Source organism: Abramis brama, assembly GCF_963993115.1.
Source record: "Abramis brama genome assembly, chromosome: 5".
Taxonomy (NCBI): domain Eukaryota; kingdom Metazoa; phylum Chordata; class Actinopteri; order Cypriniformes; family Leuciscidae; genus Abramis; species Abramis brama.
In genome coordinates this window covers 3,097,710-3,120,274 of record NC_139967.1, presented here as the reverse complement: position 1 = coordinate 3,120,274, position 22,565 = coordinate 3,097,710, and the positions used below count along the sequence as shown (strand labels likewise).

Below are 22,565 nucleotides of genomic sequence, written 5' to 3'. Positions count from 1 at the left end.
GCAGTATAGGCTACTAATAATAGTACAATTAATTTAAAATGTGTTTATGTATTTATTGTTAAAAGTTTCTTTCTTCAGGCCATCTACCTCATAAACAATGTGCACAATAGCCTACAGAACACTATGTATAGCTTAGGCCTACTTATATTTGTTTAGCACACCATAACGCTTATTTACATTCACTTAAATTTGTAAATGCTATAACATACTGTACATACACAGAGCCCATTGTCTATTTTGTATATTGTGTATTTTTATATGTTTATTATCTGTTTATTTTCGCTGTCTGTGCATAATTCATGTATGTGTAAACATAGGCTTGGCAATAAAGCTAATTGATTTATTTTCTATTACATCAAGTTTTGTGAGCACAACAGTGATCGTCCACTTGTTTCGAGATGTATTTTTTTCCATTCACTTTTTTCTCAGGGATTTTAACAATTCTTTAGTAAAGTGGGTGCAGGTATGGCCTAATTTTTGTAGTCCAAAACGCGGAAACGAGTTAGCATTTTTGCACTTTCGGTTCTATTGCCCCGGAGTCAATGGGTTTTTGGTTAAATGGCTGAAATAAGGTCCGTGGTGGACACAAGCTCAGTATACTTCTTCTCATAAGTATAACTTCTCGACGTAAAATACATCAGTAATACCCCACTCATATTTTTTTTTTAAGCTGTTATGTGTCTTGAAAAAGGTTGCTAACAAGTGTCTAAATGGGACTACGGAGGCTGTCGAGGAGAGTAAACGTCATCACGCCAAACAGGTAAACTCAGTCCGCTTTTACAGCCTTGCTATGCTTATATTTGTGCTCTTATAAACTTATAAACATTCGGTGTTCACTAAAATTCATCAGTCTGTGGAGAAAATAGGTGTATATGTATTTGAATACTAGCTTGCTTGATTTACGTTAGTTACGCGCATTTACGCGTTAAGGCCTCATTATACTTCTGCGTCGGACCTACGCCGGAGCCTATACGCCGTAGGCAACGTGTTGGTTTTAATTTATACTTCTGTATCGTTGTCCTCGTTGACGCGCACCTAGGGAGCATGTGAAACCCCGCGGGAGGGGTTCTGGCAGACCAATCACAGCGCTTGTGTCCGCGTAGAATTGACGCGTTGTTACATTTTTGGAGAGGTGCACGTCAGGGTACGCCGTAGGGTACGCGCGCTACACACAGCCTACGACGTAGCTACGGCTGCAGTTCGACGCAGAAGTATAAATAGGCCTTTAGTTAAGTGTTTCCCACGTGAGTACGTTGAACACAACAAATGTGTTGCCACATTAAAGGAACACGCTGACTTTTTGGGACTTTAGCTTATTCACCGTATCCCCCAGAGTTAGATAAGTCCATACCAGAGCCCGTCTACGGAGAGCCTGCCCACTCCCTATTAAGTCCTATTGTACCGAATTTTGGTTGTAGTTCCACCAGAGATCCACTGGGGGTCGATCGCCCATGAGTGCAGAATGAATGGGAGTCTATGGGGCTAGACGGCTAAATTTGTCTCTTTCATCCGATTGCCATTGAGAATTCTCAGATTTGATTCTAAGTTTTGCAAGTTCAACATGGGTTATAGGTCGAAAGTTGAATGAACGAGTACTTATGTCCTTTCGATTTCTTACAAGTTGAGTTGTTGTTGCCCATAACACGCTAGCATTCTGCTAATGAACGCTGATTGGTCAGTGAAGGACTGATTACGACCAGAGATACCGCTTGATGGCATCGTGGCATCTGAAGCGGGACCAGAAACAAACAAAACAAAAACTCTTCTAGCACGTGTATTTACCTGTGTCAGCTGTGTTGTGTGTTTGCCTGTGTCAGCTGTGTTGTCGATGCCTCGAGTGAAAAGAAAGTGCAGAGCGCTAAAGCACCAGAGTGACTGAAGGATTGCCGTAAAGCAGTATCTCTGGTCGTACGATGTGTATGACGTCATTGACACTTTAAAAGACTTTTTAAAGCAAATAAGTGACTCTAAAAAATCGAACACCCCGCAGTGTGTATTTTCTTTTCATCTCCTTTCGAATACAACATTCAAATTACTAGACAAAAAATTATATCCTGAGAAAAGTGGATTTTGATGTGTATAGCGCCATAGACCTCCATTCATTCTGCACTCGTCCTGTGAGCGCCCTCATATAGAATCAGAGTGGAACTGCAACCAGTTCAGAAGCCGGAAGTGTACTGAGAGTGAAACTTCTCGCCTTATTAGACATTCTCTGTCCATACTTACCCTTTTCATCTCCGTGCGTGCCGTAAGTCAGACGCACCCACCGCTAGCCTAGCTTAGCACAAAGACTTGAGGAAAACGGCTCCAGCTAGCATACTGCTCCCAATACAGCTGCGTGTCGGACGGTTCACGCCTCGCCGTCGTCCATTAATACCTGACAATGGACACCTCGAAGGGCATTAACCCGCTTATTATACCATGGTCACTTGCCAAATAACACAATTTTAAAACATTAGTTTATATTTTAATTAGTTTTACAATCGAAATCTAAAGTTTTTACAAACAGTAACTTGGTTTCCCTGGTTACGCCTGACGGTTTATTTACTAGGTGTCCTCTATCACTTTTTAATGGACACCCTGCAGCCAATCAGAATCGAGTATTCACCCAGACCATGGTATAATTAAGACATAACACATAGCCTAAGACACTCTTTTTATGGAACATGAACAAACTGAAAATGAATGAATAATTCAATAATTCTATTGGGAAAACATGAGAAAAAGGTGAAGACTGAGAGTCAATGTTCAGAAATTATTAATTATTATTGTTTTGAACTATGTTGTATAGCTGTGTTTTCTGGTGTGTTCATTGTCAAACTCAAAAATTTGTTTATTTTTAATTATTAAAAAATGCCATTATTTTATTTGAAAAAGTTAATAATTGTATTTTATTGAGAAAATATTTTAGTTTGTGTTGTATTTTTATTTTTTTAATTACATCAGATAGCATTTTAAGCTGTCATATGGTCATGTTACAATGTGCACCACCTATGGGGCATGTTGTCACAGTTCACTTCCATTCTTTCAGGGTATATCAAGAAAAAAGTATACACTGTATTAATAAAACAAACCACATAATTGTACTAGACATGTGAAATTAATGTGGGAAAAAATAAATACTCTGAACCCCAAGTAGATTTACACAAACTGAGAAAGTCAAAAAGCGTTCAGAACACAAATGAAGACACTTTTAATGAAATCTGAACGATTTTTGTCCCTCCATTGACAGTCTACGCAACTACCCCTTTGACGCTTCAAAAAGTTCATAAAGAGATCGTAAAAAAAAGAATCCATATGAACTGAGCAGTTTGGTCCAAACTTTCCAAAGAAGAGACTCGATCACTTTATATGTTGAACATTTAGAATTTAGGATTTTATTCACAAATGAACATTGATCAGCGAACATAAACAGAAGCTCAACAACATACTTGCCTTAATGCGTGAGAACAAACCTCATTGGTTCTAAGTGAAGCTCAAACGTGCTCATTAGCCGCGTTTCCACTGTCAGGCCAGAAGCTCCACAGCGCTTCACTAAAACACACCCATAACACGCCTCTCTGGAACAACGTCACACAAACCCATCATTTCACCAACAAATGGAAGTTTTATCAGAAAACTAATCAGAAAGAAATCACTGGAAACCGCGTGATCGCGAAACAAACATGACAAAGGCGACCGTTTGCTGCCATTTTTGTTGTTTACTTGAATATTTAAAACCCAAGAATCAATGTTTTACCACATGTTTACAATAAAAAGTGATACATTGATCATAATGAATTAATTTGTGTCAAAATTGCACATTAGTCACAGAAATAAAGTGGTTTACCATTAGGTCTATTTAGACTTATTCAGTCACGTCTGTTTCTGTTTATTTGGTAGTTACAGGACATATTTACATCACATTTAGAAAGAATGATCATTTCTACAAATATGCCACTATAAATACGACCTGATGAGCTTTAGCACTCTCTCCCAGTAGGCTATACAGTTATAATTTTCAGCCAGAGAAAGAGGTATAAAGAGACGAGACGTTGGCTACTGACGGATAAATTAAATACATAGCCTTTATGATTTGTCTGATTTCTTCAAGTGTTCATATTTACCATGTTTACTATGGTAATGGTTAGCGTGCATAGTCTTTTGCATCGCGTATAAATATTTCTATCTTATACAGTGATCAGAATCCACATCGGACCACAAACAGAAGGCATTCAAACATGAAAGTGAGTTTTGAGGTAAATGATTTTAAAAGTCTTTAATGCTGACAGAATCATCCAGTGCTGCCGTCTCCTGACTCAGGTTAACCCCGCCTCTGTTCGTAACCACTCCTCTAGCCCGAGCTGGCCCGCTTTGGACCAAGCTATTTGGCGGGCCAGAAACCCTGTCCGTTGGCCCCGACGAGGCCCGATCAAGCCCCGGAAGTGACAGTGGAAACGCGACTGGTATGGAGCGAATTATGTGCCATAATTAAACAAACAAATCCAGCATTTTGCAAACAAGCTCGATCTACTTCGCAAAGGAAAACTCGACTCGCAAACAAACAGAAAGCAATGTGCAAGTACAAAGGTCAGTTTGAGTGAAAATGCAGTGGAGTAACAAATATGTATTGTGTTTTACAAATATAAATAAATGAGCCAAGATAATACTTCACAAATAAATACAAACCATCCTACAAATTGCATGTAACCTTTGAACAAATACCAAATCTAGTGCATACAAATGCATATCTGTCTGTTATGATTGTGTGACACTTGGCTTTTTATGAGATCTCTCGGCTCGATATTCTCACAAATGTGTCCAGGCAGATTTTCTCACGAATGCAGTTGAGCAACTTCCCCTTCTAAAACAGTAGATGGCGCTAAACTAGGGGATTAATTTAGTCTCCCGGGAGAAGCACTGATTTGAAACTTGCCTTTGCCTACAGCTGAGGAAAATGACCGGTGAACGGATGTGTTTCTGTCTTATTTGATCTATAATTAACCTTTTTGGCACATATTTAATTATGGCACATAATTCACTCCATAGACTGGCCCTGGCACGCACTAGCGGCCCGCTTTTGGCCCGACAGTGGAAACGCGGGTATTGATTCATCCTACTGTATGGCCCTTTGATAATAAAAAAAGGTATATGTTGCCCTTATAATGTTGATAAAATGCAACACACTAAGAATGACGTGTCTCAAGTTTACCAGTCATTCTTTCTATCAGACAGAAGCGAAACCAGAGATGATCTTATTATTGGTGAAACTACTTCGCTTGTACATTCACTGTCTAATACAGCGAATCCTTCTGCTGAATCACTGGTACAACAATGCGTATGAATGAACAATAACATCAAAGATGCATGAGAACTGCCAAACAATGAAACATAATGGCATAAATGAGAGAAAACAATAAATAAAAAAATATAGGAATAACATCAAAGAAACATGAGAACTGCCAAACAATGAAACATAATGGCATAAATGAGGGAAAACAATAAATAAAAAAATATAGGAATAACATCAAAGAAACATGAGAACTGCCAAACATGAAACATAATGGCATAAATGAGGGAAAACAATAAATAAAAATCACATAAATAGCATCAAAGAAACATGTGATCTGCCAAACAGTGGCATAAATGAGAGAAAAAAAAAAAGTCTCATTCCCTCTATACCATTTTTAAAATGAATATAATACATAATATGAATTAAAAATAAAATAAAGATAGGGTAGGCAATGTTTTTCATTAACACTTTTTGTTATACTGGTTGAAACTCTTCACATCCTGATAGCAATCAATAATAGAAGTGTTCTAAATTAAAATAAAAATGTACATATATCTTCTGTGGAAGTGCTAGGAACAAAAAATGTTCATCCAATCATTGCTCTCGGTCTGAATGCAATGATACGATGTCCTACTTCGCCTGTTCACGTTACAAGATAGCAACCCGTGACGTTCTACCCGGAGTTGTTCATGTCCTCAGACTCGCATTTATGCGTTTATATGTCGACACTATCAACGGCGAGATGAATCTGCAGCAGTCAGGTGGTACAAGTAAGAGCTCTGTGAGTTGTTAACGTTCATTATTATTGTACTGTTATGTGCTTTGAGACATGAGGTAGTTTAACGCCGTCTCTCATCTCCTTTGCAGACTCTGCTGTGTGTGTGTGTTCTGAAGGAGGCGTGGCTTTAGAGACGCTCTGAAGGAGGCGTGGCTTTAGAGACGCTCTGAAGGGAGGGCGGGATCTCATGCTTTCAAAGCTAGCTCGCTATTGCTAGCCTCTCTGAAATTGCTTACCCTGCCTTTAATTAATTTATATCACCTCTAGTGCCATCTCATTTACAGTGGTGTGAAAAAGTGTTTGCCCCCTTGGTAAATATGATTAAATATGTCTGTAAAAAATAAATCTGCATTTTTAATCCTTTTGATATTTTATTTAAAAAATGTACAAAAATCTAACCTTTCATTGAAGTAAAATAATTTAAACTGGGGGGAAATTCACATTATGAAATAAATGTTTTTCTCCAAAACACGTTGGGAACAATTGTTTGCCCCCTTTTATTAAATACTTTTTTGCAACCTCTTTTTTCCAAGATAACAGCTCTGAGTTTTCTCCTATAATGCCTGATGAGTTTGAAGAACACCTGACAAGAGATCAGAGACCATTCCTCCATACAGAATCTCTCCATCCTGTTCTCCGTTATAAGATTTCTAGCACAGGCTGTCAGGTTTAGATTTTTTATCTGTTGGTATTTGATCGAATCCGTGATGCCATGTATCTGAACAAGATGTCCAGGACCTCTGGCAGAAAATTAGGCCCACAGCATTAAAGATACAGCAGAGTATTTCATTTTATACATGGGCTACTTTTTTATCCCTGTGTGCACCAAACAAAAAAGCGAATGTTTTTGTTTCATCTGACCATAGAACATTTGAAAAGTAACTGACCCTAGTGGAACTTCAAACGGGACGGGTTCTATGGTCAGATGAAACAAAAACATGGTGTCAGGTGTTCTCCAAACTCATTTCCCCCCCACTTTCAATTATTTTACTTCAATGAAAGGTTAGATTTTTGCACATTTTTTAAATAAAATATCAAAAGGATTAAAAATGCAGATTTATTTTTTACAGCCATATTTGATCATATTTACCAAGGGGGCAAACACTTTTTCACACCACTGTACATTTCTGTCTAATCTTTCTCTTATGTTTTAAATGTATTATTAGCACACTAAGCAGAAATGTAATTCTAAAAAGTACTAGTAGCTATTAAGGATATCAGGATATCTTTAGTCTTAAAAGTTACCAGTAACTAAAAAATAAGTGCTAGTTCGAATCTTTCTTGACAAGTAAAGTATAATTAAGACACTATTTGAATAAGTACTAAATAAGAACTAGCCTAGTATCTAATGAATATGTAGGCTACTAGTATCTTTAAAAAGGTACTGGTACCTAAAGAATAAACACTAATAGCAAATAAATAAGTACTAGTAGCATGAAAATACTAGTACATTATAAGGATTAAATGTTAAAACGGCTTGCCATAGGTTTAGGAGTTAGTATCTGACTATGTAAGCTAGGCTAGACACTGTGATTAACACGAGTAATGAAAGCTTTAGATAGGCAAGATACTAATAGGTCTGTAATTACTAACAGAATGAGAATCTCCACTGTTAAACGTCCAGCTCATGGGACGTCCCCTGAGAAACTGAAAGGTTGTTAATGTTGGTGGTAAGGTTAACTAGCGACTCACTGAGCTCTTCAAGCATTGCTGCATCCATACCAAATATATCCTTTGCTCTGGATGATTTAAGAGATGCTATTGTTCGCTTGACGTATGATTCAGTGACAGCCTTGTTCCACGGTATTAGCTGGACACACTTCTGTTTACTCAAGGGGAAAATTGTGACTACAGAATCAATAAAATAATGATTAAGTGCTTTGGCCACTTCAGCCGAATTGTTAGTCAGCTTCCCATTCACTATCAGTTCACGTGACGTCTATCTTCTTCTTTTTTATTTCCTTTTAATTAATTCAAAAATAGTAAAGTGTCTTTACCACATTGTTCCTTAACATGACAAAATGTTGTCTATCATGACTTAACTTTGATCTATGCAGTTTTTAAAGCAGGATCCAGTTCTTTCATCAGTTTTTAAATATCTGAATTTATCCTGGGAACTATATTTTTTAAAAATATATATATTAATGACTAAATTTGCAACTAAAATCTTTAATTGTGTTCTCTAATTTTTTGGAGAATATTAGACTGTCTTTCCCTATTAATAAATCACCACATTTAATCTGATGAACCACACTTCTGAAATCATCTAGTTTATGTTTTGGGATGCCATAATAATCATATTTCCTAGCTAATGAATTCAATTTCTTACTAGATTACTTTTCTGGCCACTAAATCAAATTGTGAATTTATTTCATAAATTCATCAACTAACCATTCAGAAATGTCCTGTTGCTTCTACATGTTGTCTCTTCTTCTTGAGTCTCTCCATCATTGTCTGACTCCGGTTTGAACATAAAAGGCTAAAAGGTTTTGAAATTTTCAGTGCATGTGTGTGTGAGTGCAAGCTGTTGAAGCTCCGCCCCCTGTGCCGGGAGCAGCAGCTCATTTGCATTTAAAGGGCCACACCCTCAAAAAGTGACAATTTGAACATGCTTAAAAATATCTGTGGGGTATTTTGAGCTTAAACTTCACACACACACTCTGGGGACATCAGAGACTTATTTTACATCTTGTGAAAAGGGCGGTATACCACCCCTTTAAAATAGTCTTCGCTCGATTTCTAAAAATGAAATCAATTTGAGTCCTTGTTGAGTTAGTTATTCTTGTTGGCCCATTAATCAGCTGCTTCAGACTGAAATGACCCGTTCCCTGTTATTCTTTCTAACTATTTTTTCATCTCAGATAACCAAAGAAAATCTCACCTTTTGATATTATACTTTGTATGTTCAAATGACCACCTAAGAGACCCTTTGGCTTAACTTTAGGATCCCAAAAAGTTCTTGATTTATTTGATTTATTTTTTTAAGATAGCTTGATTTATAATGTCCTTTTTACGTTTTGCATAGACTTTAAGCACGTAAGTAGTAGAACTGGAAATGATCCGTTTGGGAAATAAAAAAGCATGCATCCACTAGACATTGGATTTAATGCAGTACGTCATCTCAAAATCCGTCAATGGCGGGGAAAGAGTTCATGTATTTAATGTTAACAAATGAAACCTTATTGTAAAGCGTTACATTTTTTAATCAAGTTTTGTATCCTTTATTATTTATAAATGCAGTGAACAAACCGTAAACAGCTGTATTTTTATTAACTAACATTAACACGGATTAATAAATGCTGTAAAAGTTCAGAACCTGTACAGGTCTTGATGACAGGATTGTAAATGTTAAAAATAATAAATGGCTGCATTTAAAAGAAAAATGCTAATAGCTTATTTTAGTATTCAAGCTCCATACACAGCATGATTTTGAACAAATTCATAATGGAAAGAGGATGAATAACCTTACCTCACCGCTGGCAAAATGAGATTAATAAAACGTGGCTGCCTATACAGTAGAAAGGCGAAAACGTTTTTGATATCAGTCCTTCCTGACTACAGAAAACAGGAAAAAAGGACTAGTTTCTTCCTTTTTGGCAAATAGATAGGAAAACTTCAACACCCATAATGCACTGGGCATGTTCCACGCGCACCAGTCTGCTATGGATACGCTTAACAGAGTCAAATACCACCTTGCTTTAGTAGGAAATACTTCTTAATAAACTTTTAGTCATAATGCTGTCGACTTGTATCGTTCCTGGATGCAAGAATAAACTAATAAACGTTCTCTGAGACGCTCATGGGCCGAGAAATTCACGAGTAAATCATTTTGCATTTGCATTGTAATAAAAATCGGTTCTTTAAAGTTACACTGGACACAGATGGCTGATAAAGACGTATCTTTTTATTTAACCCATGGGATTGAACTTGTACAATGCATATCTTTACAACAATTATTCACTAAGTGACAGATTTTAGCCACTATTACAGACCAAATAACTATACATCACATTTCTGGGTTCCTTTTTAAATGTTTTAACTCAAAATGTGTCCTTCATTAAACACAATGAAAATGAAAAATTAAACCATCAGACAAAAAAAGAAAAGTGTTTTATCCTGTTTTATCCCAACATCGATTCTCAACCAAATCATTTTCTCACTGTTAAGCATCTAGCTATTGTACCACTGAACATGTTAAAGTTACATGGTGAATCCATAAGAAAAAACAAAACAAAAACACATGGCACTGTTGAGAGGTTCACCATTAAAAATACACGATCAATGAAGGGAACCGGGCCTGAAGACGCGGACGACGTGAAAGAAAGGGCGGGAAAATAAATCATAGCACTTATTTTGAATATGCATTTCTACTGTGTGATGTTCACAAGACACATTTTGAGAACAGGAGCGAACAAAGATGTAACCGTGAAACCCTCGAATGCAAAAGTCCGTTTTCAGTTTCCAATGATCCACCCGTTCCAACTCGTGAGATTAAATCAAAATGTAGTAAAATTACTGTCATTGGTTTATTCAGATGAAGTTGTAGAAAAGAAACTAGTACACTAGTATTCTGGCTAAAGATTCTGAAATAGAGCAGTGCAACATGGCTATAGTTTTACCGTAACGTACAACAACAACAACATACACATTAACGGTGCATAAATGTTCAGCTTGTTCTGCTTTTCTTTCTTTCTTTCTTTCTTTCTGCTACAGACGCTCAACCAGCCAGATGAACATGATGGAAGTCTATATATTACTGACATGTTGGGAACTTGAGTTTGGCATTTAAAGTTAGTTGTGTGTGTGTGTTTCACATAAAATGAGAGTGAAAAGAACATTTCACAGTTCAGCTGAAGCGCCGTTTTGAAGGGAGTGGCTGAAAATAAAACAAAAAGGACAAGAAAAATACATCCGTTCTGTGCACTGCCCCATTAACACCACAAAACTGCAATCAAAGCAATGCAAACCGGCAGCTTGTTCAGTAACGGCAGCCCGTAAATCTCTCCAAAACAATACAAATGAAACGAAATTATACATTCAAGCTTCATATCAGCAGACAACAGCAAGTAAACAACTGCAGATTTCTCCATTTTGGTCTCGAATCCCCTCCATAGTGCACAAAATAATAAGGATACAAAAGTAGAATTATTTCATTTTTTAAATAGTGTAGCAGCTTGATTTTCATCTTAAATAGTGAGCCTCTTGATGGACACGTATGGGGCTTTGAGGGAAGGAGGTGATTGTCCTATGTGTGTGTGTGTGAGTGTGTGTTTCATTGGTGATGTATAGGGGGCCGTGTGTGTGTGTGTGTGATAAGATGATTTTTGAGATGAAGAAACGCCTCTCTGTGCATCTGAACCGCAGATGGGTTCGGTTTATGTCCTCAACCAGAGAAGCTTTCAATCAGTTCACTTTCTAAACGCCCCTCCATCACAAACCGCGCTCGTTTTTTTCAGGACTTCATCCATCCTCTTCCTCAAGTCGATCAGTCTCAGCGGATCTGGACTCAAAATCGCCCTCCTCGTGCGTCTGGGGGGGAGGAGGCCGAGAGCAGCTCCTCCTCTAAATGACGGGCATCTGTCTGCACACGCGCGCTGTGATTGGCCGTCTCAGCTGGACGCAGTGGCGATGGGTTTCTTGAGCTGTTGTGAGCGTAGTTCTCGCGTGCGGGACTCCAGCAGGAGGTCGTAGCAGGTGTTGCACACCAGAACCGGGTCGTAAAGCTGCTGGTCTGGGATGGGCAGCTTCAGGTGGCAGCAGTCTTTACAAAACACGTTACCACAGTTCCTGCCAGAATACCACACATTCAATCAATCAACCAAGCAATTAATCATATGTGCCACACATGTAAGTAGTGTTGTTCTTGTTAACTAACATTTTTCCAGTAAGCAAAAACAAAATATTAGATGAAAAACTTAAACTTCGTTCAGTTAGTAACCAAGTAGCAATGTTTCTAATTGTATTTTTTTAAGTTGAAGAACTAAAACTGAAACAAAAATGAAAAGCTAAAATGGAAATATTTAACAAAACTACTAAAAAAAGCAAGCAACAAAATTGCAAAACCTTAACGAAAGCTAAAAAAAAAAAATAGTAATAATACTATAAATTATACTAAAACTAACACTGGCTATGAAACTAAACTAATATTCTATAAATTAACCAACCGATTACATATAAATCTAAAAAAAAAAAATCCAAAATTTAAATACAGTAAACCAACAAACTAATCAATTACATGCACTATAAATAGTGTTGTTCTTGTTTACTAAAACTATTCAAAAATGTATTTGGAAAATTTAAAAAGCTAAAATAAATTCTAAATATTACATGATAAACTTGCACTTTCAACTAAGTAATGACTAAAAATAAACAATAGAAATATTTATTTAAATATTTAGATATTAAAAAAACTAAAAATGTTCAAAGCAAGTAACACAATTACTAAAAGCTAAACAAATTAAAGTATATAAAAATAAGAGCTAATTTTAAATATTTGTAATACTTAAATAGTATATAAATAGTATTAATAATAAAATTAACTAAACAATCAAATAAATCTATAAATTCTATATTTTATCAAATACGATGCTATTAATCCAATCAAATATTCTATCAAAGTTTAAAATCAAATCTGACAAATGTATAATAAAAAACAACAACGCACAAGCATCAAAAACAGACTCTTTAATCTTATAGGCACTGATTAAATGAGCTATTTTAATTATATGTGATAAATCAATTGTTGTGAAGTTCAGTACATTTACTACATATTTAACATGACTTAAAATCTCAGTTAATAAATGTAGGTCAAGGTTACAAAAAGCAGCTCGGCATCCCTTTACAATCAACACAATCAGCAAGTCATGTTCAGCTGATCCAATCATTTCTCCTCCTGTGAGGGGTGTGAGGTGTGTGAGGGGTCTGAGGTGTGTGAGGGGTCTGAGGTGTGTGAGGGGTCTGAGGACGAGACCCACCTGCAGTGATGCCGACGCTTGGCCATCCAGAACTCGCAGTCGCAGTTGAAACAGTGAGAAGCCATGTGATCCGGGACCCATCTGGTGACCTGAGACACGGGAACCAGGCTATTAGTGTCACTGAGAACAACTGAGGGGCATTACGCCCGTTTCACACACACTCTGTTTGCAGTGCGCAACTGATCCGCTGTATACCACAAACACATTTATTCACTATTTTTATTTCAAATCCAAAAGTTGTTACAACATTTTTTTGTCAGAATTGCAATTCTCTTTTTGTACTATACAGTCTTTCATAGACTTATTCATGTTTAAACACTAAATTTAAAAACAACGTATTATTCAATAAATTACTTCTATATAGATTTATATATTAATTTGCTCAAGCAAGTGGCAAAAACATTTAAACATACCTTTCTATTCACAAATATTAAATTAAAACTTACAATTGACAAAAACAGCTGACTCTCATGCTCATCTCTTTAGCATTTAAATCTTTATATAAAAAGACTCGCTGGTCGTACAGAACTTTGTTTCTCCACTTCAATGACGAATGTCATCAATTGTGCAGCGTTCTTGTTCGGTGTAGTTCTCGCACCATCGGCCTGTCACGTGATTATCACTTTATGCGGAGATGCCTTGCCCACACATAATAACAAACTGTGTATTTCACAATAAAAAATATTTAAACTTTGACCGCATCAGTTATTTTTGCTACTCATGGTAAGTGTTTGGCCTTTCTTTGCTTTACCCCAGGCTTAAAGTAAAAAGATGACTGTGGAAAATAGTAGTATAATTTAATTAAACGCATTTATGGTGAGATAACTACATTTTAATGTCAAACTGTGTTTATTTTGACCACGGACCATGTGCTGTCACTTTAAAGGGATAGTTCACCCAAAAATTAAAACTAGCCCATGATTTACTCACGCTGAAGCCATCCTAGGTGTACAGTATATGACTTCCTTCTTTCAGACGAATACAATCAGAGTTATATTAAAAAAATGATAAAGTTTTAAATATGGATATTTCTTCTTACACCAACCGTTTGGGACACTTTTATGATGGATAGATGCACTTGAATGGACACAAAAAATGATGCCCATTCACTCCCATTATAAAGTGAGTAAATCATGGGCTAATTTTCATTTTTGGGTGAACTATCTCTTTAATTTAGCGCGTGCAGCACAGCAGAAATAACGATCTCTGCACTGCTGTATACACACCGGTCCTGGAACGCATTGACGGACCGTATCCGTGCGCAGTGTGAACGCTCTAACCGGTTAACACGGGTGCAGGAACGAATACGCACTGCAAACGGAGTATGTGTGAAACAGGCGTTAGGAAAGAGTGTGGATCCCTCACCTCGGTGTCCTTCCTCTCGACGCGGTCCCAGCTGCCCTCACTGAAGCGATCCTCGCTGTGATTGGACAGAGAGTCTTCCTCATCACTGCCGTCTGACTCCCGCAGGCACGTCTGGAGGGGCGAGAGACAGAAGACACTCAATGCAGACCCTGTTTACACCTGGTATTAAGATGCATGTGAGCATCGCATTTGCAGTGAAAACACGAATGCATCCTAAAGGAACAGCTACACACCCGTCAATCAAACACTGCACTGTAATATTTCACAATATTTTACTGTATTTATTAAATAAATGCAGCCTTGGTGACCAGAAGAGACTTTTCAAAAACATGACAAATACATTAAACCTGCAGTCACAAATGCATAAATGTTTGGGTTGCACCAATATGAAAAATTAAGCCGATAATTCTTTATATTTGAAAGCCGCTGACCGATATATTGGCCGATAAACCTAAATCACTTCAAAAAATGAAAACACAGTTAAGTGCAACAAGTCTGTCAAATAGGCTGTATAAAATGATATAGGACATCATTATAATTGTGTGCTTGGGGCATGACTTTTAATGGTGAGACTTTTGTTTTTGTAATCAGACTCTCAAAAAATATAAAAAAATTGGATTTATCAGCCAATAAATCCCCAAAAATTCTTTACATATGAAACTAAAACTACCAGTAAGTGGCGGCAAGTCACTGTTAATGGTCGATTCATTACATTTAACATTCATTCAAATGGACTGATTCATTCAGTGATGAAACACTGCTCAGAGATGCACAACAGTTCTGCTGTGGCTTTGTTTGAAACTATTTTTGTTGGCAAAATAGAGCAAAAACAGGCGATATTGTGTCCACAATCCGCTCTGTGTGATTCAAGTGGTCGACCTAGGAGTTCAGAGATCTGTTAGCAGGTTTTTTTTTTGTTTTTTTTTAAATATAAATTTTTTATATTATTTTTTACTCTGAAACGCATTTAATTAAATCATATAACAATTAGTAGGCTGTTTCATGTTTTCACATTCCCAAATTTAAGACCTCTTAAAATGATATTTAAGATTTCTGTTATACCATTTAAGATATTTAAGACTTTAAAAGGGGTGGTTGATTATGATTTCACTTTTCTAACTTTAGTTAGTGTGTAATGTTGTTGTTTGAGCATAAACATCTGCAAAGTTACAATGCTCAATGCACAAACTGTTGCAGCTCCGCCCCCCGTGCCGGGAGCAGCAGCTCATTTGCATTTAAAGGAACAGACACAAAACGGTGCATTTTTGCTCACCCTCAAAAAGTGACAATTTTAACATGCTATATAAAAATATCTGTGGGGTATTTTGAGCTAAAACTTCACATACACACTCTGGGGACATCAGAGACTTATTTTACATCTTGTGTAAAGGGCATTATACCACCCCTTTAATACCCTTAAATTTTATTCAAATTAAGTGTTTTCTGGACCCACAGGGACCATGATAAATTCACTTTCATTGAAATCAGTTTGTATGTCCATACACCGGTCTGATAGGAAACGTGCATATGTAAGAACATAGACTTACGATATCATCCTCATAGTCGACGTCCGGTTCGGAGGGTGGCGTGCAGAACTGTTTGCTCTCTAGTTTGAGCTGGAGCTGTCGAACCTGCCGCCTCAACACCTCCACCTCCTGTTTGTAATTCGATTCGATCTGTCGCAGCCGCTGCTGCACCGCGTCCACCGCCACCGGCAAGCCGTCATCGTCCAGGTACGCGGGCGTCTGAGATGGAGCCAGAGATCCGCCTGAGGAGGGTGAAGAATGGGAGGGTAGAAGCTGCCGGAAGGACGGTCCCATTGCTAATGAAGAGGCGGCTGAGGAACAAAGCGCGGCGTAGCTTGAGTTCTTCACGGCGGAAAACCAACCCGACTGGATTGGACTTCCAGGAGTGCGCAAAGGGTCACGACGACAACATGGCCCACCGTTTGCACTTCCGCCATGGGTGCGAAGAAGCTTGTTTGCCAATCGACGGCCATGATAGCTCCCGTGTTGAATGGCGCCACCGCAGGCCGACTGGACAAGGCCCTGGACGCTGTCCCATTGGGAGCCAAGTAGGGAAAGATCAGTCAACTGGCTTTGGGAAATAAGACGCCGTGCTGCTTTGGCGTAGTCGGCAGGGGGTGGCCTTTCTCTCACAGAAACAAGTTCTCCATTTCTTAACGCCTCAGTCTTTTTTGCTTCAACAGGGATGTGCGATTCAATCCTAGCTGGAGCGATCGCGCTTTGCTCCGTTAGCGTCTCCACGGACGCCTCCATTGGAGAAAAGTGTTCGAGCTCCGAGTTCAAAGAGCTACTAGTGTTTTCTACATTAAAGCCATTACAAAGAGAAGGTGAATTTGAGGGTGTGGAAGTGATTTCTGCAGTCCTGACTTCCTCTTCCTGTGGTAAAGGTGGGAGGGGACTGATTGGGATTGGAGGCGGGGCTTGATTTAAAACAGGTAGAGGCGGGGCCTGATCTAATGCTAAGGGGTGGGGCAAAGACGGCAGTGGCTGGGTTGTCAAACAAGTCTCCACCCTTACATCATCCTCATGTTGCTCACAAGATATCGAAGAACCTAATTCCTCACACGTCTCCAACTCCTGCTCATCGCTGACCAATCCAGTGATCGACGTGTCCTGGATCGACAACGGCTGATTGGACTCCAGCGCTGGCCGTCCCTCCTGGCAGTGCTTGTTCAGGTTAGGGTCACTTGAGGTGCGAGTGAGCGTCACGCCGTTCTCACAAGCAGACACCAAGTTGTCCATCGACCGTGTTTTGGGGAGCCTGAGTGAATGGGAAAACACACAATGTCAATATGCTTCAGTTTTCCACAAGAGGGCAGAATATGAACACACAACTCAATGCATCTCAGTATAGTGACTCATTGATAACTGTTTATAAAAAATAAGGTTTATATTTCATAATGTACCATAAACAAACAAGTTTTATATCAACAATTTTTTTTAAAGGAAAATAGGTGTTGTTTTTAGACTTAAAAATACTGACACTTGAAAATATTTTTCAAAAAAAAAGGCAAGTAAAGCCAACTAAATGCATTATAAAAATAAAACAATAATATTTGATAAAAATATTTAATGCTTCATAAAATACTTTGCTTTTTGTTTAACAAAAATACTGGCTCTTAGTGACATTTTTAGCAAAATATTTATAAGGCAAGTAAAGCAAACTTAATATTTTATAAAAATAAACATTATTTAATGTTTTATAAAAAAATATTTAATGCTTTATAAAAAATAATTTTGTTTAAGTTTTTTGTTTAACAAAAATACTGACACTTAAAATGATTTTATAAAAAAAATAAAACTCAAAATGTCACCAAGGCAAGTAAAGCAAACAATATTTTATTTAAAATTAGTTTTTTGTTTAATTTTTATAGATTATAATAAAGCTTTATAACAATACTTTGCCTTTTATTTAATAAAAATAATGACACCTAATATTTTGCGTAAAAACAAAAAACACATTAAAAATGTCACTAGGACAAATAAAGCAAACTTAATGCTTTGTAAAAAAAATACATACAAAAAATGCTTTTTAAAATGATTTAATGCCTTATGAAAATAAAATATTCATTTACTGGTGATTTACTGGCAGAAAGTCTGCTGAAACCTGAAACCTTTGCATCACAATATTACTTTCAGGAAAGCTGTTTGGAACTTGGCCAAATACAGATTTCTCGAAGCAATATGCGGACAAGTGTAATTGTGAAGCAGTGTAATCTGCAGTTAACTGAGCTGCGCGCGAGCGGTCACCTGTCGAGCGAGCGCGAGGTGAACTCCTCTCCTTGTGCCGACGGGCTCAGGTAGATCTCCATGGCGTCTTCGGCCGCGGTGCACGGCGATGATGTCGGCAGATAAACGGCCGTCCACAACTGAAGAGCCCGTGTGTGACATACGGGCTGCAAAACCTGCAACACAGGCAATCACAGATGTCACACACACACACACACACACACACACACACCAACGTCTTCACAGTGACTGTGGCATTAAATCCAAGACATTTATGGTCACTATGGACATTATACGGTCTTTTGAACGGTTCTCTTAAAATATCTGCGATTTTCCATGTTTGGAAAAGGCACAGAAATGAATAAAATCGTACAAAGTTATAGAAATTTCTATAGTAAATATAAATTGTTCAGCTCTAAAATACTTTAAAATATACAGTCAAACCAAAAATTATTCATTTTTTTTACTAGTGTGTGCAGGACACTATAGTTAATTTATGTGAGTGAGGAGAGCAAAATAAAGTAAACTGACATATTATACCCAAAAATTCTTCATAGAGTGACTACCAGTAAAATTTATAAAAATTTGGGACCAAAAATGATTCAGACTCTTTGACCTGATCATGTTTTGCTGAAGTGTTTTTTCTTTACACACAGATTGTTACACATAGACTGAACAAAATGAAGCATTGCTTGGTAACTGGTTGAGCTAAACTGGTATTATCTAATTGTGTAGTTAATTTAACAGCTGACAGATATTCAACATAATTCATGTGTGAGACAGTCTAACAGAAGGACGGACAAAACCAGTCAAATATCAACTGAGTTCTTGTCATATTTTATTACCATTTTCTAAACTATAGTGAATAAACTGTAAAAATGTGAGAAATGTTGAAGGTGTCTGAATAAATTTTGGGTTTGACTGTTTATATTTTAAAATATATATTGAAAATATGTTATATATTTGCTTAAGTTAAAATAGCCTTTTGAGAGTCTCTAGTTGGAAGCTTATAATTACAATTGTTAACTAAAACTATTAAAAACATTTCTATTAATTGAAAAAAAGCTGCCTGACTGAAATAAGTTTAAGTTGAAGCATTACAATTATTAACTGGAAATAAATAAATAACTAAAATTGACAATCTAATCAACCTAAATAGCAATATTTAAAAACAACAACAACAAAAACTAAATGAAATGACTAAAATTGAAACTAAAATTAACATTAAAACTAAAAATATAAAAATAAAAGCCAATTCAAAACTTAAATAATTAAACTAAAATAACACTGCTTTACTCTTTTCTGCAGAGCTGCTTTATTGCTGATTTGTTACTAGCATCTCATTTCACAGATAGTTTGTTTCTGTGTAGTTTCTATATAAAAATGTCGATAGAATGTAAAGTATTTGCTCTGGCTCTCGTTTTAAATTAGGTAACAGTGATGAGCGCTGCGTTTTACCCAAAGTTGAACATTCTTCAACTCTCGGCGACCAGTAAAAAACGCCAAACGCTCCTGGCGTTTTAAAAACGTGCCGTTCCCATTAAAAACAATTGGAAAAATACGCCAGCCAAAGATGCTAAAATGCAAAAATGCTTTGGTGGACACAGGGCCTAAGTATCATAATTAACAAATTTTGCAACATTGACCGCTTACAGCTGATTATAGCTGACCTTGTTTCATAATTGATGAACTTTACACCGTTATTGAACTGAACTGAATCAACACTGAACTGAATAATGACACTATTGTCTTTTTAGAGCTGCTTTATTTGATGACGTTTGCATCATTGATTCTGTTATTTTCCTGTTTATTACTGAAACAATCTGTTGTGTATAAAGCGCTGTAGAAATGAAGGTGACATGACTTTATATGTGTGTGTGTGTGTGTGTGTGTGTGTAGTGTTGTTTTTGGCGGCCTGTTTTAATTTTAGTTTTAGTCTAGTCTTTGTGTCAAGCTTTCGTTTTAGTTTTTATTAGTTTTAGTCACGTTCATACTCTTTTTAGTCTAGTCAAGTTTTAGTCGACGAAAACTGATGACATTTTAGTCTAGTTTTAGTCAACGAAAACTGATGACATTTTAGTCTAGTTTTAGTCGACGAAAACTGATGACATTATAGTCTAGTTTTAGTCAATGAAAATTGTATTTTAGTTTCTTTTTAGTAATGTAATTCTATTTAACCCAGTCAATATAGAATTTCAAACAAGGTTATCTTATTATATTTAGTATAGGGCTGTGACGGTGGCAGTTTTTTTTTACCACCGCGGTAATGGACCAACTACCGGCGGTGGTTGGGGGTTATTTAAAAAAATAAAAACTCGTTTTATATTTCCACACAAAGACGCGTGATAGCCTACCACTCTGCGCTTTGAGAGGGATGTGGGACACGAGCAGGAAAGAGACCATCGATCTCTTTATGATATCTTCGTGTTTTCTACTTGATGTAAATTGGTCTGAAGAGCGAATTTTATTCTCCACAAGGGCGAGATATTTAGGCTATGTTTGAGATTGCGCTGCCAGAGAAAGTGAAACTAAAAATCACCCGCGCGTGTGAAACGCGCTTTACAACTAAACTTGACGCGCCCTATGTCTAATATAACAAGCACAAACTGTGTTAAAAATAATTTGACATGCAAGTACAAATGTAGGCTATCTGTCCTACAGTGTTTTTCTACTTTACCACAGTAAAGAATACGAATATAATAGGCCTAATTAAAAGCAAACCAATGAAGACACGTTTATAATCCCTTTAGAAAATGGGTGTGACGTGAGTGAAGATTTGGGAAAAGAAACAAGAGATTCCATGCAGGGATGAGTCACGATTTTTGGATATTCGATTAGTTTATTTAATTCTAGAATATTGAATAGGTTGTGCGATTATTCTCTAAAATAAAATCTCCATGTTCTGGTGCTGATGCGGTGACACGTTCATGTAACCAGAGACACTGCTAATAACGCACATAACAGCTGTCACAAAGAACCGGCAAAAGTAATGATTATGAATGTGTCAAATATACCAATGAGACATTTTAATGGAATAACTAATGGAGTAATATTGTTAAATTCGCTGATAATCGGGTCGGGTGACCAGATCGCAAACCAGAATTTAAAGCTGACAAAGCTGGGTTCACGCACAACGTTCTCATTCGTCGTGACGTTATAACATTTCGTCTCGTCTCGTTTTGGTCAACGAAAATGAAGAAACATTTTAGCATAGTTTTTATTGTGTAAATCACATTTAGTCTCGTTTTTATTCGTCAACGATATTGCATTATACATGTATTTTAGTCATCGTCACATGACCAGCATTTACGTCTCGTCTCGTTTTCGTCAGGTGATAACGGTTCGTTGACGACAATATTTCGTCATAATTTTCGTTGACGAAAGCAACACTATGTGTGTGTGTGTGTGTGTGTGTGTGTGTGTGTGTGTGTGTAGGTGTGCTGACCATATCATGGCAGGGGATGTAGAGGAAGTTCTGGAAGTTCTTGTTTCCGGTGCGAAGGAGAGACCAGACGGAGCATGTGCGTTTGTAGACGTTACGAGCCTCTCGCTCTTTTGCATTATTGCACAGGAATGTGCCGTACAGACAGGAGTACGTGTGCTGAACCAGCTTCACCTAGAACAACAACAGAGTTAATCAGAACAACAACATCTGGATGTGACCTACAGATAATATAAACTGATCATTTATCCTTCCTGCATGATCCAGCCAATCAGGCTTCAGAATCTACAGAATGCTTCATTGATTATGATGGGAACCATGTAGTCTGGCTGCATTGAATCACGCCGTTTATTTTTTATAAACTCCCCCTTTGGTTTAAAAATAATAACAATCCAGCTTTTAATGTTGTTTATGTGTCTATGTGGTGTTTTTAATATGCTTTAAGACAAACCATGTGTAAATTCATAAGTCGACGCCATTGCTGAGTATTTCCTCCTTAAAACTGCAGTGAACCAAAGACAGTCTCAAAAACACGCTTTGAAATCGCTGGTGTTTCTGACGTCACAAACTACCTTGTAACCAATCAGATCAACGTGTGATCGTCAACCAGTGGATCTCTGAGCTGAGTGAGTGAGTGGAGGCGGGGCTAATTTGCATATTCATAGAACCGCGAATACTAAATGAGGCAAGGGTGTCGAGTAACATTCAAGATATTTTAAGGCGTGAAGAAATTTTTTTAAAAGGAAAAAACATTTAAATGTCATTTTGGTGATCAAAGATGAGTTTTAATAAGGGATACAGTTATTGACGACGGGGGACTTTAACTAAAAATATAAGTGTAGCTCAAATTCTGAGGCTTATTTTCTTAATTAAACCAACGTTTTGGTCTTTCTTAAGGTATGGTTTGCCATGTAAAACAGGCAACTGATGTGTTGATTGGCTAATTACTTGAGTTATTTTTCAGTTGTTGACCAAATAT

The 22,565-nt window shown here is 37.2% G+C and overlaps 1 protein-coding gene and 1 long non-coding RNA gene across 11 annotated transcripts in view; one reads left to right on the top strand and one right to left on the bottom strand.

Moving 5' to 3' along the window:
* Positions 1-21,757, top strand: part of LOC311083555 — a 69,116-nt gene extending 47,359 nt beyond the window's left edge. The window contains exon 3 of the long non-coding RNA XR_014606314.1: positions 21,580-21,757. This is a non-coding gene — a long non-coding RNA (uncharacterized lncRNA). The remainder of the gene's footprint in view (positions 1-21,579) is intronic.
* The window catches only part of mtmr4 (myotubularin related protein 4), an 89,752-nt gene continuing 77,121 nt past the window's right edge, over positions 9,935-22,565 (bottom strand). For all 10 annotated transcript variants that reach the window (XM_084115130.1, XM_084115124.1, XM_084115128.1 and 7 more), the window contains 6 exons: positions 21,590-21,760; positions 18,166-18,320; positions 15,937-17,176; positions 14,390-14,500; positions 13,025-13,113; positions 9,935-11,837 (listed from right to left, as the gene is read on the bottom strand). In XM_084115130.1, coding sequence (XP_083971256.1) covers positions 11,660-11,837; positions 13,025-13,113; positions 14,390-14,500; positions 15,937-17,176; positions 18,166-18,320; positions 21,590-21,760 — 1,944 coding nt within the window. In that variant the 3' untranslated portion in view covers positions 9,935-11,659. The remainder of the gene's footprint in view (positions 11,838-13,024; positions 13,114-14,389; positions 14,501-15,936; positions 17,177-18,165; positions 18,321-21,589; positions 21,761-22,565) is intronic.